Raw genomic sequence first — 19,018 nt, 5'->3', positions numbered from 1 at the left:
AGAAATGAGCCACAGAGGATTAGGCCGCCTTGCCCAGGACTACTCTGAGACACATACATTGAATCCAAAAGACTGGGGAATATTTCCCACACTTTCCAATATACACTTCTAGCTCAAGCTGCTCGAGTAGGTCTGGTAGAACAAACAAACAATTAAGAATACTTTCTGCCTCTGGCCTTCTTTGAGAAGGAACTCGCAAGAAAGTATTTCGAAACTCTAAAGATATGAAAACTTCTTACCCAGAWTCTTTCCTGCTCAGGCTCCCTGGCTGGGGACATGTCTGTATCCCTAATCCAGCTATCGAGACAATGCATAGAGGAGGAAAAAATGGTGTATATTACTTGTTTTTAAACCTCTCTCTCAGAAAATGAACTTTTATGAATTCTAAGCAGAGACAAACTGCTTAGAGGACATGCAATTTCTGTTCCAGCACCTTCTCCCAGCTTAAACTTCTTTCTCACTCATTCTTCAGATATTGCTTGCCTTCTGTCATGTCTTTTAGCACCTGATTACTAATTCCCCTAATAAATCTATGGACGCACACTATACTTTCCACTCAGAGGGAAAACAATAAGCAATCCAACCTTAATTATAAAYGCAAAACATATGACCACACAGGGTTCAGTGCTCAGCATTGGGGAAATAATCCATTAATCTACCATTCCCTTCAGCAGCACTGATTAGACTTGTAGAGCAAAATCATACCACACCGGCAAACTCTGTGCAAAGGCAGCAAGAAATTCCCTAGTTTTACAAGGAAGGGGAATGTATAGACATGCACAGTCACACTGCTCAGCCAGAAGGGAAGTTTTGATATAACACCTCTTTGCCCTTCCGCATACAGCAGAAGGGGCAGACAGCACGTGGCAGCACTGTAAGGAGGAAGAGGCAGGAAAGGGTCATTTGGATTATTCTCCCTCCCCTTTCTGGGATCACAGGGACGGACCAGGAGTGAGAGGAAGAGGTTCTCACCAAATTTCTCTCTGTAACCCCAGAGCCCTGCATCCTCCCACTGCCTGTCAAAACCCATCCAGGAAGAGAAGAAAAGCAAAAGCCCACCTGCATCATCAGGCTGTACAAATGTTAATGTATATTAGCTGGCTGATAAGATTATCACAGCCAGAAATGCTTCCCTCAATTTTCTGATTACTGAGCTTATCTCACCCAGCTCAGCCCACCACAGATGGCTGGGGATAAAGCAAGTGCTGCAGATAATTCCAGGAATGCGAATAAAAGGTACCAGGACTGGGAGCAGCCTTCAATTCCAACCTACTTCTAACAGGAAAACATTCATTATAGCTCCTGTTTTCCACGTCTGCTGAAGGCTGGATGTGTTTGTTATTAGAGCTTTGTGCTGCTTTCTGGACTGCATGTGGACAGCATTTGAAGATGGAAGGGCTGGTAAATATGTTATTTATCATAGGCCAAGTGGGCTCAGCCTTGAGTCCAACTGCCACCTGCTCGCTGACAAGGGCAGATAAATCACTGCTGCCTTCTTGGGAGAGAACGGGGAACGGTGGGGCTGGGCTGGTAGTCTGCCGTTGTGATCGGGGGTCTCTTGCGTTTGCTGTATAGAAAGGGGAAAAAATGGAGTGTGTAATGGGAAARGGAGACGGGAGAGCGAATGCCCACATGCTCAGGGGAACGCTGCAGCAAAAAGCATCAGCGCAGGGTCTCGCTTGATGTACGGTGGTGAGGGATGACTTCCAGGTGCCCTCGGTAACAGCGTGATGAGACTCTGCACCCGGCTTCCAAGAACAGACTGTGGAAGGAGAATGAGGAGGGGARGGCACAGGGACTGAAAGGGTATTTTAAGTCACTTCTGTGTCCTCCCAACTTTCAAGCACCAAAATCAACCTGGACCATAAATCTGAGGTCCCTGAGGCGAGACCAGAGACAAGGGCGCTGAGTCGACTTCGTGAAACGAACTGGCTCGGACAGCTGCATGTTCGCGCTGACCTGGTTCCCTGAACTATTGGAGAGTTTCAAGTTCAGGCCAAGGCACAGCTTTGTGCCAAGGCAAATTATTACCATCACAATCTCATTAACCTTTTATGAAAACTAGAAGTGAAAGTATTAGATAAATATTTCATTCAAAGAAATGCTGCTTGTTTCCTTTAATTGTTAAGAGTTTCTGGGAGGAAAACCTCCCCGCCTGCCAATCTCACAGAGGATATTAAAGATGTTATTTATGTCTTTTTCAGGGCAAAAAAAAGTCAGTTGAGATAAGCTGAAGCGGCTTATTGTTGGCATCCAGTTCTGCTTTTCTGAAGGCAGTGCAGGCACATAGGGTCCTCACAAAACAAGAATGAAGAGAAGAGCAAAAAGAGCAAAAAATAAGGAATCTGTGGTTAAAAATCTTCCTCTTATTTGCAGTTTCACCTGCTAGAGAGTGACAAGCAGAGGATGATCTTATCGGCCTCCGGTTAGACCYGGCGCACTCGTACCAGCACCAGGCTGCTGAAGACATTGCCACTACTGCCTTGCCTAGCCGGAGAGCCGCAGCAGCTCTGCGCATGATGCAATCAGGAAAGGAAGCAGAGAAAAAAGAATGAAAAACAACAGAAATGAATGAGGAAAAGTAGGCAACAGGAAGGCAGTAACAGGAGAAGTCCAAACCCCTATTCRAGGTGATTTTCAGCGCTTTCTGCAAGTCTACGAGGTGGGGGGGGCATTACCGCGGGCATTCCTCCGATGTAGCCACTCGGGGGGTCTCCTGGGAGCAGGCAACAACCATGAAATGCCTCGCTGCACAGCGGCRAGTTCGTGCCTGCCGTCCGCTCGTCCTCGTGGGGTCGGCTGCAGGCACAGGGCTCCAGAGGGGAGAGGGACAGGACAGCCTTTCCTCTTGTTATTTCTTCTGCCTAATTTCCATCCCATCACTTTGGCTCAATTCGTTTCCAGTCCTAATCTCTCTCGTTCACTAGATGCTGGCTTCACATAGTTCAGCAGGCGGTTTTTTTGGACTAATTCAGTATTTCTGTCTAAATTCTGCCAGTTGTTATCAATAATTTTATGTAAGTGGCTGAGAYAGACTTTTGTTGTTGTTGTTTTTGAATACATTAAACTAGTAGAGGCCTTTACCCAGCAGAGTGGGGAAAAGGGCTGCTTAAATCATAGCTCCTTGCTGTATTCCCTCTTTCTGTACYAAATAACCTAGGTCAGGCATAGATCCTTTAGCTCCTCTTTCTGTTGATCTGGCCCTTTAAACTAGCGTCGAGAGCAGAGGGAGAACACTGTCCTATAATTTCTATAGCCATACAGTATTGCACCTCTTATCCCGAAAACTGCACAAGTYGGACGAGGCACCCACACCTCGTGTCGCTCAGGATCAGACCCCGTGTGATGGCCCCACTGTATGCARTATATTAGCAACTTGAAAAGAAGCCAAGCTATTTTAAGTTACCCAAGGTTTTTATGACACTAGAAAGGGCAGAATAATGAGTAATGTCAGAGCTCACGACTTATGAATAAAACACGTAAACAGGTACTTAACATTTTAACTATGTAATGTTCTCTTTTCAGAGTCACTGGAGCCTCTTGCTCTCAACCTAAATTGATCCAATTTATCCAGAACCTTTTCTGCTCTCTTTGACTTCATAGCCATTAATTCCAGTCCAGCTTTACTGCTGTCAATAGAAAGTGATCGTGGTACATCTGGTATTTAAAATAATTTAAAATGTCCACACACACAAATCTGTGCTGCATGCAACCCCCCAAAAAGGTGAAATGCAAATACTTTGTCAAAAATACTGTCATTATTATTTACAAACCAAGAAGGAGGGGGAGGAAGAATATGGAGGGAATTTTGTATAGTGTATAATTAAATGGAATATCTTTCTTCTTTCTGCCTTTACTTTTAAATCTGCCTGGACAGGATTTCAAGATGGTGGTTCTCCTCCGAGTGTTAATGACATAGCAAACACCCACAGCAGTGTAAGAAATGTGCTCCTTTCTGTTTTCCGCTTCTGTAGGAATCATTCAAATATATTTGAGAAGACAGGAGAAACATAAAACTATAAACTCATCTCCTGAAAGCTGGAATAAACAGATCCTTACTTTAGAGATCTGATTTTCTGGCATATTTTTGGCATTTGGCATTTTCGACCCATGTTTGTCCCCTCCTAAACAAGTATTGTGAGTCTATGCAACAGGGAGGACCCACTGCTCCTCCCGCTTGATCCCAGCGGACATTAGTGCTCATAGAGCAGAAGGTTTCCAAAGCACCTTGCTGACCTGGCTGCTTACACCCCACTTCCAAAATGGGACTTACCACAGGACTTAAACCTCTAAACTAAATCAGTCACCCTTGAAAATGGTATTTAAGAACTTCTGACAATTTTAACGCACTACCCAAAATAATGACAAAATCTCAGGTGCCCTATTTTAGGTAGTGAAGTTCAGAAAGGTCTCATTATCTAAAGTATTTTAACTCACTGTTCAAGTCAAGATTTGCATGCTGAAAAAAAGGGCTGGTTTATTCACCCATATCATGTACACATATTTCATAGAACTCATGCTGGAGACATACAGTTATTATTTGAATAATCAGTGAATTATAGCAAGGGGCTGATCCAGCAGTCTTACCCTGATGAAGTGTGTCTGCACGTCATTCAGCATTCTTGGAACTGCAAAAAGCAGGAAATGCTGAATCCATTATAAATGTCTAAAGGTTTATTTAACAATGGGCTGATGCAACATCCTTTGAAAGGCTTTCCTCAGCAAAAGAGCTGATTTTAAAAGGCAGAGATAAATAGGAACTGAATTGCATGGATGCAGCATGGAAAGGTGAATTGAGAGGTTGTGTTTGACTACGAGTCTCAACACAATTCAGGAAGCTATTTAAATACATAAATATTTAAATGTATGAAAACCAAGCAGACTTGGAAAGGAAGAGTATGTGCTAAAATAGACTAGAACAAAGAAACGGGACACTGAGCATGACCCATAGGCTGAGGCTTGAAAATAGACAAACTACTGGTCCCCAGGAGCTTCATAGGCCAGTTATTCTAGCAATGCTATTTGTAATTCTCTCCAAAGGATACAGCAGTAAATATGAATCTTACTCACTTCTCTTCCCCTAGACCAGCGCAACAAGTTTGGTGACCTCCTACTCCCTACTGCCACCAGACCATATGGTGCCTGGACAGAAACCCAACATACATAAACACCAGTGAGTTTAATTTGGGTGTCCAGCAACACTACGAGGTAGTAAAACACCATGCTGGCCACTTCCATGAATCATTCTGCTCAGCAAAAGCAGCARCATCTCTCCCATGCACCCAGCCCACTGGTATGCTGAAGTGTTGTTCTCCCAAAATGTCTGCAGAGAAACACACATGGGAAGGACTAAGCTACATCAGATTTCTTACGGAAATGCCTGTTCCTCATCTTTAACCTAACCCTTCTTCTAAAAAATAAGACAATATTTSCAATTGAAACAAAATAGGACTTGCCGTTCAGAAAGAGGCTAAGCAGCCCAGGATTAGTTGATGCTTTTTCTTGGAGAAACTAATCCTTGATGATACTGTAGAACAGAAGCAATAAAATCAAAGGAAAATTAGATATTCAATAAAAAGTGTTTTAGAACTACCTATTTCACACTTGACTGAAGCAAAAAAAATGTATACATTTTTCCTCTGCAAAGAGAAGGGTTGGCTGGATCAGACTTGCCCAATACCCCACAGTTGCTATGGGTTAATTAATCTGTAACAAACTCAGCATACTTTTATCAATGAGAAGAAAGGTCTAGAAGCAACCTTCCGGCAAACAGTTTCCTAAAAATGTACCCAGGCATATATACTATCATAGACACACACAAACTGGGAAATGGACATATGCTGACTTCTGCTTCTCTCCRGTACAGTCTGGCTTGTGGTTTGTCTCCTCCTGTTGCAGTAAAAGAGAGCAATTTTTCAAGTTTATACTGAATGTCATTCTATTTCATTTCCAAATATAATCTTCCAGAGAGAAGGTTCGCTCGCCCTATTTCCAATCTCTAAAGTTAATACACAAATTTATATTCCTTTCTCCCACTCGCTCTTCTAAATTAAGAGGCGTAATTACTAGGAACGCTTGCTACAAACGAATAAAGTGCCAAGGGAGAAGGAGCTGTCACCGCTGGACGTCTGCGGCATCCACCCGCCTCTCTCCTGCATCCCCCCGAGGATCCTGCTTATGAGGCAGTTTCTATCTTTCCTATTAGCAGGGGTGGCTCACACACGGGAGCAGATGCCAACCCCTTCCCTTCCAGCCAGGGCACTCGTAAGAAACAAAATTACAAAATTAACTTCAGCCTTGGAGGAGCCACCGGTGCTTGCAAGGCTGCTTGCAAGCCCCCCAGATCCGCCTCCTGCCTCTCCTCCCAGCCCCACTGATCTCCCGGGCAGCATCGGGACGCCCGAACGCCGGCAGCGAGACGCAGACCCGCGAGCTCAAAATTCAGCCCCAGTCTCGTCCCGCTCCCCGCTCCCCGTCTCCGGCACCCTCTCAAAAGGAAGATTGATTATTATAATCAGACTTCGCTCTGACACAGCATTTGCATTTTCAAAGCACAGCATAGTCATTAACTAATTCATCTAGCCCAAGGGAGCCCTAACGAGCTTTCACCTCTCTCCCCTCTGATTCCCAATCTGCAGGCAGCCCACAGCCTTCCTTCAAAAACCTCCCTTTCCACATTGTGCTGCCACAAGCCCAGCTTGGTGAAAGTCCAAAGGCCCGTGGGCAGCCAAACTCTGCCCTGCTGCAGAGGCACAACTCCGCTGGTAAAAACCAGCGAGGAYGAGCGCACAGACACGCTGTGGATAACTAGTTGCCTTTTGGTTTTCATACATAATCACAAAGGTATAGGGCACTACAGAAAATGGTTTCAGCTATGTGAAATAAGGCTGGTGTCACCTATAGGTGGACTCAGTCAGAGCAGAGGTGCCACACTGACCCTGCTCACCTACAACTAGTCTTTCTCCAGTACAACCCATCCAACGAGCCACGACACTAGCCGCACACTCCACTTCTCCCCCAAATGCCCACCACACACCCCTTTGCSTGAGGACTCCAGCCCCTGCCCCGTTCGATGCTCTTCTCGCATACAGACACCCCCAGATGCCAATGCTCTCCAGCACCAACCTCCCTTGCCAGTCATCGCACCCTGCCTTGGCCCTGTCCCAGCAGCACCGAAGATCCCAGCACCAGCAGGTGCTCCACATAACAGCAGATTATTGTTGATGAGCAATAATGTCTAATTGGAAGTGCTCAACCCATCATTCAGACGATCCATTTCAAATACTCCTGTCTGGAATACTTGAGAAAAATCAGGARAATATTTTCTTTCTTTTTTTCTTTCTTTTTCACCTCCAACAGCAAATATGGCAGTTACTCAAATGGGGGACAAAATGACACTGATACTGTTACCCTGCAGCAGCACGCTAAGGACTGAGACTCAGGATTTCAAGGACAGGGACAAAATCTTACAGCTTCAAACAACCTGAAAGTCCCAACTGACCCACTCACTATAACACTTGGGACCCTTTTTACCCCAAAGTAGTATATACACGACCATACACTGGCTCTGGAAAGAGCCCTTCCTTCAAACAGGACAGTTTCTCCCCGCTGCTACAACACAGCTAAAATCTGCCGCCCTGGTCACCAGTGCTGACTCCATGTCAACAGCCCGTAATGTGTAACACCATCTGTCACGTCAGTGCCAACTTATGACATTTTAGACAGTTTTGACCTATGATTTTTTGAGCTTGTTTCCCCCACTTTATGCTATATTCGTTTCATCCTTGTACTCTGGGATGGGTACAAGAGATGTCGGTCTGGAAATAAGCAGCACTAGACATTTCAGCAGGATGGAAACCAGCTCAGTGCTCAAGATGAACTAAACTGGAAAGTTTGAGGGGAAGAGGAGCAAATATCCACCAAGCAAAAGAACTGGAGAAGCTGATTTAAACCCAWGAGTCTATTCAAGTGTAATTACATATTTCACCTCTCACTTCTAGAGAAAGACGTAAATGTGGAATCTTTTTGCCTCTGCTTTGCTAGCACCCTGTCTGCTCCACGTTCCCGAGTGCTGCCGTGAAATCTCACTGCCGGCATGGCACAGCAAAAAATCCTTGACAGCACCATGTTCCGAAAATCTCTCTTCTGCTCTAAGAGCTAATTCTGAAGAAGGATCACCTCATTTCCATGTTCATTCAGCTCAGAGCCTCTCTGCTGTTATCAGCCCCGCTCCACCACTTCCACAAGCATGTAGATGACTGTTTCCTTTAATTACTACTGAAAGCTCCTCCCACCAGGGAGAGGAAAACAGCTGGTGTCCACTGAGATGAGGAAGCTCCAGAGTAATTAGCCCTAAACAGTTGACACCTCCTACCCATTACTGCTAGTTAGAACTGCAAAACACTGAATAACAGTGTCTTTAGAGAACCTGTCAAGGCTTCTGCACTGAACATGCCACAATCCCATCCGGTGTAGCCAAAGCACTGGTGCACTGAAGTTGGCTGCTCTCAGAAARAGCACCACACAGGTCACTTCCTTCACACACGAGTAGGCACTTCTGCTAGAAGCAAGTCTTCTAGCAGCTATGATTCAGAAGCAAAGCAGCAAATAAATCTGCAAGGATGTTGTACCTCCTCCATACAAAGTCTGAATAGAGCTTGTTTCCCATTCCTGAAAACATACCCTTGAGGATTTTTTGGAGCATTCAATCACCATATTCTCATTAAATGGTAGTTTGCAGTCCCACCTCTCACCCCCCTCATCAGTTTTCTTGTCAAGAAATCATCACATAACAAATAGTCAGAGAAGAATCTATGCATTTCAGCCGACCACCTAGGAAGAAGATCAAAGGGAAAAGGAAAGAGGAATCATAACAACCATTCTTGCTCCTTAGTACCCTAGCATAAATACAGCAGAATCGATCTCTGCTTAACTATAARAAAGCAAAGGAGCCTTCGCCAAGTGCTAGACTTGAAAATTGAACTTAAACCTCTTGTTCCAGCTCACGTGGAACCAACTACAGCCCATGCTTCAACACGCTTTTAAGAACAGCTCTCTCCCCTGCCACATCCCCAGCACAATTTTGCAGTTCACCACTGCTGGAAGCACTGTTTTCAGGCACATCTGAGCAGGGCAAGGGAGGGCAAGCTGGGGCCACCAGGCTTTCACAGTCAAGGTGCTTTCTGAATTCCCAGGGATGGGAAGCACAAGGATGGGGCAGGGGAGCCAGTTAGCATGACCTCAACAGGGCCTTCTAGTTTCTGCCTTCCGGAAACAGATGCAGATGCTTGAAGAAGTTGCTCCTGTTCCCCAAACCCTTCTCAAGAACAGCTTGAAAAGAGCAAATTTAAAAGCACTCAAGGGTTTCCAGCTAAATGAGCCATCACGAGGCCCTTTTGCTACCACAAGAAGCAGGTTTTGAATCCATAAGAGGTAGGAAATCTCTGTCCTTATGCCAAAAGCAAAGGTTATATCAAGGGCCCTGCCAAGCCAGCTCTGCCCATTTTAGCCTCTAGGGATTATGCCTGTGGTTCCCTTCTGTTGCCAGCAAGCAATCACAGAAAGAAAAGCAAAAAGCGCTTCCCTCGCAAATACCGTATGTTCAGCGCTGGTGCCAAAACGGAAACCTGGCATTTTAACCTTTGGTGAACGGGTCCCTTGCTGCCACCAACAATAAGCTCCAAGGCTTCATTCGGAGGGGAAGGGAAGGTGTAATAGAGGTGCAGAAGATGACATTAGCACTGAATACAGCATCAACAGGACAGGGCCTGGCAGGAGCTTGATTTTATACAGCCAGTCTTTAGAGGTTAATGAAATATTCATAAATAAGTTAAAATTCTCCTGACAAGCTAGATCCTGTAATACAACAGAGTTGTCAGCCTCAATTAAGCGATTCCAAAAAGGCAGGGCAGTGCCATTCATTATTTACCACGAGGTCACAGGAAAACTTCCGTTCTATGATCTCCTTGTCTCTGCGGATAAATTCAGTTTTAAAGCTCCTCCTGGAGGACTCGGTTGCCCTGACAGAGTGGTTGAGAGAGACCCTCGCCTGCCACCAGCACTGCCATACCTCCAGCATCTAACAGCCAAAGGCAAAAAACACTGGCAATAGGCTCTTCTGTAGGCACTGAGACCCAAAAAGATCGAAAGCAAAACAAATGATGAAGCAAGCTGATTAGGCTGTCAGTGCAAGGACTAAGTCCTGAAACTTAATGCTATTTAAGCTTTTTCCCTATCTTTTTGTATACCCAAAGTCAGCTCTGGGCCAAAAGAAAGGTATCCAGCAATCTGATGTGTGGGCACATCCAGTGAACATGCCCTTAATGCTCCCCTAAATCCAAGGGTAGCTAGAGATCTTCACGTCCTCCTTCATGCTCAGAGCAAATTGTGCCCAAGATCTGCATTTCCCAGAGTCAGATCTCCTAGGACAGTCCTGTTATAATGCTGCTGAAACTTCTAAGGATGGGACAAACTAGAGAAAACTTGTCTCCCTTCCTTGCTGTCAGGCAAGCTGGAGATTAAGGATTACTGTGTCCCATCCTATCATGGGTATTCAACAGATATTTAAAAAGCCTTCCTTTCCCTCTCTGGACATGCGCGAAAAGCACATGTTCCTTCTATGGGTTCTCCAAGCTGCTTTTTAGGCAAGGCAGAAAAAAGGGACAGAAATTCCTGAATCCTAGAGGTATCCAGAAATCTTACCCGATTTTCCCTCCTACCTCTCATAGTGCCAAATATGGCAGTCTCCCAGCCTTCTCCAAGGAGTTTTAGCTCAACTAAACTGAACTGCAGGAGTCCAAGGTAGCCCATGACTTATTACAGACTCTGTGAGGGTGAATGAAGACTGGAAAAGCATTATACTAAAAAGCACATTCATTTTGCCTTTCCTATCTCAAGGCCATGACCACTATGACAAGGCCTCTGACAATATCCCTGTCCTGTCCATTTTATTTCACCAAGTACCTCAGTATAGCTCAGATTTTACACTGACAATAGAGCTGCTCTAATCACAAGCCAGCAGTGTCCTCTGCTTGTGAAAACAACCCACCTTTTCTCCTCTGCTCAACAACTGAGGAAAAAAGCCCTAGTGCTTTCCCCCCCCACCCTCAGTCTTCACTCCAGTTATAATCCTGCAATGCAAAGGTGAGAGTGTTTTATGAACTTTCATCCTATTTCTGAGTTGAAAAGCAGAATTTTCACTATCATCCTTTTCACCAAAAAGCAACTTGCTACGTTTGTTAGTATAGCCCAGGTATTAAGGGTACACCTGCAGCATTAAGGCATTCCCAAATTACAGGCTTGGACTTAGATCATGGTCCATGCATCCCATCTGAGCTTGAACTGCAGTTCTCGTTTGGGTCAGATTATTTTCCCACAGTCCAGCAGTACCGTTCCCATGGGAAGTTCAGAAGAAGGAGAAAACTACATTTTTCCCACTGTCGTGTACAAGTCTTTAACCCCATATTAGCTGTTACAGCCTTCAATGAGAAAATGAAAATGACCCTGCTGAAACCAAACGGTGCTGCCGAGTTCCATAAAGCTTTAATGTTAATGGTTCCAACATCAGGTTCATTTGTGTAGTGGGACTTTTAAACAGACAGTTTATTTCTTTCTAATTTGAAGGAAATGTACTATTTGATCCCATGTGCCTGGCTAGATTTTTAAAACAGAGATAAACCACAAGAATTGACTCACAAAGCATCTTCTGCTAACCTCATTAAAATGGCATTGCACTTTCACATGTTGATATCTCAATGTACTGATCACCTCCCCAGTCTAGAGGCAGTTTGGCAACATTATCTACCAAGGTCCCAGTGTTTCCACAACTCTGTTTGCTCGGCCCACAGCCGCACACAGCAGATGCCTCCAAAGTTGCTATACTTGTAGGTGCACAACAAGAACTTTCTGAGATGGAGCAGGCAGCAGATGCAACACAACCCTCCCAGGCCGTTCACCTATGCTAAGAGAGGACAGAGAAGTTCCTTTTTTGTTCCTGGGAGGTCATATTTCTACACCATGGGGAACAGCAAGGACTAATTTTAATATACCTGTTTATAACAAGCATTGAGAGAGAGCTCTCAGCTAGGAAAAGGAGAAGAGTAGATCTATCTACTCCTATCCCCCCAATCCAGGATTTACTTTACCTGGAAAACCAAAGCTCTAGAGTGAAAACACAGGGAGAACAGTTGAAAAAGGGGTGTCAATGACTCCTGCACACTCACTTTCCCCCTCTCCCAACAAATCCTATTTCTAAATTAACAGAACTACAAGAGAAAGTGAAAAAGGGGATAATATGAACACTGTGAAATATACACAGAACAAAGAAGTATCAAAAGGATATGCTGAAAAATAAAATCATCTGACAGTGAAAAAGGTGTCTCAAACACTGATTACAGGGCCACATTTAAAACAAACAAACAAATCACTAAGGATCCTGGGACAAAAGTTACAAATGCCGTGATATAACGTACTGATAATACAAAGTTGGAAGGCTTTGTCATAGAGGAACATAGCAATACCACAAAGTACAAGCCAGATGACTTTGAAAACTGAAAGAATACAAGCAGAACTGTAATGCAATAGTGCTAGGTCACACAAATAGGGACCAACAGCAAGAACCTCTCCTATAAACTCTTTATCAGTTGGAAACAGCAGAGGAAGGCAAAGAGCTGGGTGGATTAATTGATCACAGGATGAACAGGAGCCATCAGTGCCATGTGACAGTGGAAATAGAAAATGCAATTTTATAATGTAAGAGGTGAAATATCTCCAGTACAGAGAGGTATGTGCCTGTAGAAGACAGTGATGAAACATCACCTGGAATGATGTCTACAATTCTGGTTACTCATCTTCAAAGGAGACATACTAAAATGGGAAGAGGTTTAAAGAAAGCTGCAAGATTCATAAGGAGACTGAAGAGCTTCTTTTAAGAGAAGACTGAAAGAGCTTGATCTGTTTAGCCTAGACAAAGAAAGTGCTGGGAGAGAATGATTGCTCTCTATAAATATGTCACAGCATAAATATGAGGGAGGAAGAAGAGTCACTATAGTTTAAGAAGAACATTAACATGGGAAAAAATRGATATTAACTGACACATATATATTCAGCTGGAATTGGGAAGATTTCTAGCTATCAGAGCAGTCTTTCAATGATAGCAATGGGACAAAACAACCTAAGCTGTTTCAAGACAAGCTTGATAAATTTATGAGCTAAGCTATATGATGTGATTGCCTTAGATACCAGAGGACTGGACTTTATGATCTAAGAGTCTTTTTCCAGTCTTGTGTTCCTATATTATCTCATTCTGGATCAATTTTCTTGCTGTTTCTTTATAACCAGATTCATGTTTTTCAATCTGATTTGAGAACTGGATATTTCCCTAAAATTGCCTTACTAACCTACTGCTGTAATCATGCTCCTGCTCAGCTGAATGCCACGTTAGTCATCTGTCTTGGTTTTGCTAGTCTTGTATAAGATGCTAGGATAAAATCTGTCAAATGCTGTGGACATTTGCTGTCCTCTTTCTAAATCAATTTGGAAATGATGAAACAGACTTTTGAGAGTTGGAGGCTTCCTGCACCAGTCATTTGCCTTCCCCTCYCAACCTGGCGGTTCTATATACGTTCTGGCAAAGCTTCATTTTTATTATAACTATCATGGCTTGGTACTCTAATCCTACATTTAACTGCCATCCCACTGTAGATAATAGAGAAAATGTACATTTCCTTTAATAAGCATCACTTTTATCATGCTTGTGTCTTCTCTGTTGTATTTSTTACTTCATGTTTGATAACTCTTAAACAGGAATTAAATTAGCCATATTGCCCAATTATACAGCTCAGGTCCTTCTATACTAAGGTTCACTTCTTTGATATAATCCCTGTCATCATCTGTAAAGTAAAATTTAACAGTATCTTTTGAACCTTGCCAGGTGTATCTCTTAAGTATCAAATCAAAGTTACAGTTCTTAAAACTTAGGAGGTCTCATGCAGCTACTTGAAAGTAGTCTTTTAGTAATAACCAAAGGGTTTACGAACCGTGTGGGTCTCTTGCTGTTTATATCTTGATGCCTATCATGATTTTTCCAAACTTTTTTCTGACATTTTTCCATGCAGCTTTCCAGTTAACAACTAGTTCCAAACCACATCACGCATCGAGTGTCCCCTGTGTTGATTTTTCCATGTTTCCTCCACACTGTCTTCATTACTTATCTGATAACCATGAACGTAGCTAGCCACTGACATTTAAGTTATTCCTCAGTGCTACGGTTCCATCATATCGAGCACATGATTTGGCTCCCTGACTATTCCTGACCTGCTGCCCTTAAATAAAGGTCTCCTGTTCTTTGTAGAGGGTTAACGAACACTTTCAGTCAAGGCAAGGGGCATTCATCATTTTCATGTTAAGGTCTCTTTATTTCTTCCGTAAGGACACTCAGTTTATGCCATTCATTTTGTGACGGCTACATCCTTGGACTTCAAAACTTCTTTACTCCCTCCCAGCTAAACAATTCTTCYGATTCTTATATCCACCCTTTTTAATCCGCTGGAGGGTGAAATATAATTTGTTCCAATGAGTAGTCTATAGATTTCAGAGCCCACATGGGCCAAGCTGTCTTTTGAAGATGAAAGCCAAAAGATATCCAGAGCACCTCAGGGCAACGAAAATACAGGTGATACTTTTTTAATACCAAGCTCACTTGCCTCAGGGATTAATGATGGAAAAAAAAATCCTGACATGAATGCCCCCTGCTATAGAACCAGACTGAAAGAAAGTGAGAGATCAAGGATCGCAGCTTTGCTTAGATGGCAAGCTTGAGTCAAATCATTTCCTCCTGTCTATAAAGGGAGACGAAAAAGGCAAATGAAAATTAGAAAAACTACCATCCTTTCTGCTTCCCTCCCTCAGGGAAAGAAAGAAAGAAAAATAATATAAAACAAACAGRAAAGCACTTTCCACAAATAATATCTTGGCACGAGTGAAGCTAGCCGTCAGCTCGATGAGCCAGGAGAGCATTAGGCAAGCGTACCGTAAGGAGTAAGATTCCAGGATCACAGAGCAGGAAGGCAGAGGTGTGAGCGCTACGAGTAAGCTCCTGGCACATCCTGGAGATAAAGATATTTGAGCCAGCCTCATTAAAGAAACCTTCCAGTGCTGATAAAATTGCCAGAAAAGCACACACATACATACACAGAAAYTGCAGGAAAGAAGGCACCCMMMAAAAAAAAAATCCACAATAAAAAAAACCTTCTTTCAGCAAGTACAAAAAGCAGCAACCTTTTTAAGCCACAAAATCAGGGGATATCTGAGTCATCTGAGCCTTATCAGATTGGAGACTCTGTTATGTGCTGTCTATGAGAAGACCGGGCAGGCACTGTTCACTTKTAACAGGAACACGCTCAAACCATGAATGCAGAAAAATAAATAACTGAAGGGTTAGAAGGGGAGAAAATCCAAGTTTCATTGTTATAACTACACAGCACAATGGTAAGGGTAATTTTTCTTAAATCAGGAAAAAAAAAATTCGAGGTTCAAGTTCCCTGAAGGATATAAAATATTAGAGGATTTTTTTATGGTTGTAATCACAAACTCATTTCTCCAGCCACTACTGGCCGTGTCTAATTAGGGTAAAGTATGTTAATGATACAGCGGCACAGCCCAGAGACGCCTTCAGTTGCGATATTAATTGCATTTAGGGAAAGAAGCATAAATTGTGCTTATACAAGCTAATTAGTATGGGTTTACTAATTAATACTCGAAAGTCAAACTGCCTTTGTCTTGTCAACTGCAATTAGCTGAAGATGTTTAAATTTCTTTTTTTTTTTTTCCTTCTTCCTTCCAGTAGTAAACTGACTCCTAGCTGACAAGCGAGGGAAGCGTGTGCTGGAATAGCCAACGCCGGTTAGCGAAGCGAGCCGCCACGCTGCCCGAGCGCGGGGCGCTGCCGGCAGACCRGCAAACATCCCCTACAGCACGCGCCGCCGGCCTGCTCACACTCTCCTTGCGGACACGCTTCCCTGAAATGGGGCCCTCTGCTCCCAAGGACGCAGCACGCAGATACTCTCTTGTGGAGGCCACCACCCTAACGGATTCATCCCCCGGGGATTTTACTCTTAACTATTCCTATGCAAAGACTGAATTATTTCCCAAGGTATCTAGGAGACGCTCCCAACAGCGTAACCGCAAGAAACCCCACCGAGCTCGTCGATGAGGCTGCGCAGGCTTCAGGCCGCGCCGCCTCAGGCCCCGCGCTCTGGGSAGGGAGGGGAAGCCAGCAGCGCTCCTCAGGGCGGCCGCGGAGCCGGCGCCTCCGCCGAGGCGCAGCCCGAGCAGGCGCGTGTGCCGTCTGCGGAGAGCCGGAAACCTGCCGATGGAGGGCCGATGAAAAGCAATATCCCTGTCTGTTAGCRCCCGGAGCGGCCTCTCCGTGGCCTCCCAGCCAGCGAAGCTTAACGTCAAACTAACRAGAAGCGGATCGCGAGCAAAGAATGGGAAGGGGGAGGAAAAGGCAGGAGAGGCGCCGGGAATCCCAATCAGGCAAGTAACTGCTGRGATGCCGACTTTAAACGAGCTTGAAAATAAGGCCACCCAGGTGAGACRCTGATCTGGAGGGAAAAAAAAGCAAGGGAAGAACAGTTTGCTCGAAGGGAGGGAGGAGACGGCGTAATGCTGGAGCCCCCGGGCAGCCCACTATAAGGGAAGAGCAGCATCCAAAGGCGACAGACCCCTGCCACCCTTTGGAGAAGACAAAAAGTGAAACATCTTTTCCTCTATCAGGGAGATTTTACTTGGCGAAGGAGGAGAAACATCCACCACTGGTGAAGAGGAGGAGTTATACGGTCAGGTTTTTCTCAAAAGGCACATGAGGGAAAGAGGAAAAACAATCTCCATTCCRCTCTTGGAAGCGATTTTCTTATATTTACTGAACAACTTCAAAATGGCTGAATAAAGCCCCCACCTCAGCAATCTGCAATCCATAGTCCAAAGCTCCACAGAAAATGGCTCCTCATGTGAGACTGATGTAAGCTTTGCAGGGAAGATCACAAGACCTGCAGTTTTCCCCTGAATAACCCTTGGGAATAGGCACYGAAGGCTCCTTTATCCCTCTTCTGATGGATGATGCACAACAGCAATTAATATTTTAACACTGGAAGTTCCAGTTGCTCCAGCTCTCTGCTAGCTTGCTCAATACTATGAATTTTTGAAGGCAGACAAGTAACTCAAAACCCAGGCTTAACGAGCCATGAGGAAAATTTTTGAAGTGTTTTTTTTTTTTTTTTAAGAATGCACATCAGAACCTTTAAAACATAACAGCAACTTTATGCTCCAATGTGTCCGGTGAGCACAATACAAAGCTCAGCGTGTAGAATTTAAAACTACAACAAGGCAGCACATAATGAGATCAGATGGTAAATAGGATTACTGCAGTTTTCTTTGGAAATAGCAGTTCTGACCTACATCACCAGAGAAGGTGACTAAGCAGGCAAAAATGTTTGCCCACAGTATAAGACCACCCCAGAACTGGAGTCAATTAACGCTCTCATTACAGAAAATTTAACGTTGAAACAGCAAAGAGCATTTCAGCCAAACCAAAGGAAACTAATATAGCAGAGGCACATCAGTTTTGATCTTCAGTGCCTTGGTAGAGCTAAGCAGAGACCTAAAAAGACTAGCATTAGCACTAGAGTTTAGGATTTGGATTTCAGAGCAGGAGTCTGTTTAGTACCTGCTCACTAGCCAGTGATGTATGCCCACCTTTTCATCACTGACAAAATTCATCCAGCATAAAAAAGAAAAAAAATCTACAGAATTAGTGTCCACATTTTTGGTACTGCTCAGGTTTGCTTATGATTAGGAAAAGCTGCACAAAGAATCCCACAACTCGCCCATTTGCAAAAACACTGGTTCACAGAACAGTTTAAGGCTGACACCACATGTATTCCCGAACATGAAGAAYCATAAACAACAGTCATGAAATTGCATATGAGCCTCCCTACCGGCCTGGTGTGTGGCCTCTGGTTTTTTTTTTGGTCCTTGAAGGAACTGCCAACAAAATAGACAAACCCAGCAGAAAGTTAACAGACATTATAAAAAAATAGTTTGTGGTATATTCTGTCTCATCTGCTTGTCCTTGGCACACCTGAGACTGAATCAAAGGTCCCCAAAGAAAGGAGTTAATTCACTATGGAATTAAATGCTTCCTTCTCTTCCAGAACTGCTAGCAAAGAGAAGGCAAACTGCTAGAAAAATAAGACCACTGCATCTCACCCAACGCTTGTTCCAGGTGRGTATGGAGACTGTTAGCTCCAAGACTAGCAATAGTGATACAAACCTTTGCAATGTTTATTTGCTATTCATATCTAAAAATTTGGAATTGATCCAGTGTTCAAAGGCACTGACCTTTGCATATGTTACTGCTCTGTAAAACAGGAAAAAAAAAAAAAGGAAAAAGAAAAGAAAAAAAGATGAACACTTACCATCTCTGCTCTTTGCTTGTGGTTTCCCACTTCTTCTAGAACTTGAGACAATTGACCCTTTAAGACAAAAAATATAAAACGTAGTCAGAAGTGCATTTTCAGTTGCTGTCTCCATTCCCTGTAATCGTGAGTTATCATAACTCACAGTACTTCAATTCTGGGAGATGTGGACTAAGTAGCACCAAAACACTGCAAAGAATATTGCATATAAAATAACTACAAAACTGGCCACTATGTAAGCTTTACCCAGTATCTTGGTCGTCAGCTTCATTTCATAAGATACTTATAAGATCTAGTTAGTGTCTAAGACATGTTTATGAATGTTAAATTCAACCAAAAAAGCCACCAAGGTCAATGCGACTTTCATTGCACTGAAAAGGAATTACAAGTGTAAGGTCTTATGTCCTATCCACATCCCGTTACATGAGACAATCCTATCCCCAAAAGCTTGCAGTCTAAATATACAAGAAGAGGTTTATTACAGGGAGCAAATCAACTGAATTAGCTCTCCCAAATTTCAGTCCCATGGTCTAGTCAGAGGA

The 19,018-nt window shown here is 43.7% G+C and overlaps 1 protein-coding gene across 1 annotated transcript in view; it reads right to left on the bottom strand.

Annotated features, from left to right (window-relative positions):
* Window positions 1-19,018, bottom strand: part of MAD1L1 (mitotic arrest deficient 1 like 1) — a 375,918-nt gene that overhangs the window by 171,740 nt on the left and 185,160 nt on the right. The window contains exon 14 of the mRNA XM_026083221.1: window positions 18,477-18,533. Coding sequence (XP_025939006.1) covers window positions 18,477-18,533 — 57 coding nt within the window. The remainder of the gene's footprint in view (window positions 1-18,476; window positions 18,534-19,018) is intronic.

The sequence above is a fragment of the Apteryx rowi genome, unplaced genomic scaffold (assembly GCF_003343035.1).
Source record: "Apteryx rowi isolate R43461 unplaced genomic scaffold, aptRow1 scaffold_6, whole genome shotgun sequence".
Lineage (NCBI taxonomy): Eukaryota > Metazoa > Chordata > Aves > Apterygiformes > Apterygidae > Apteryx > Apteryx rowi.
This window is presented reverse-complemented; position numbering and strand designations above follow the sequence as displayed.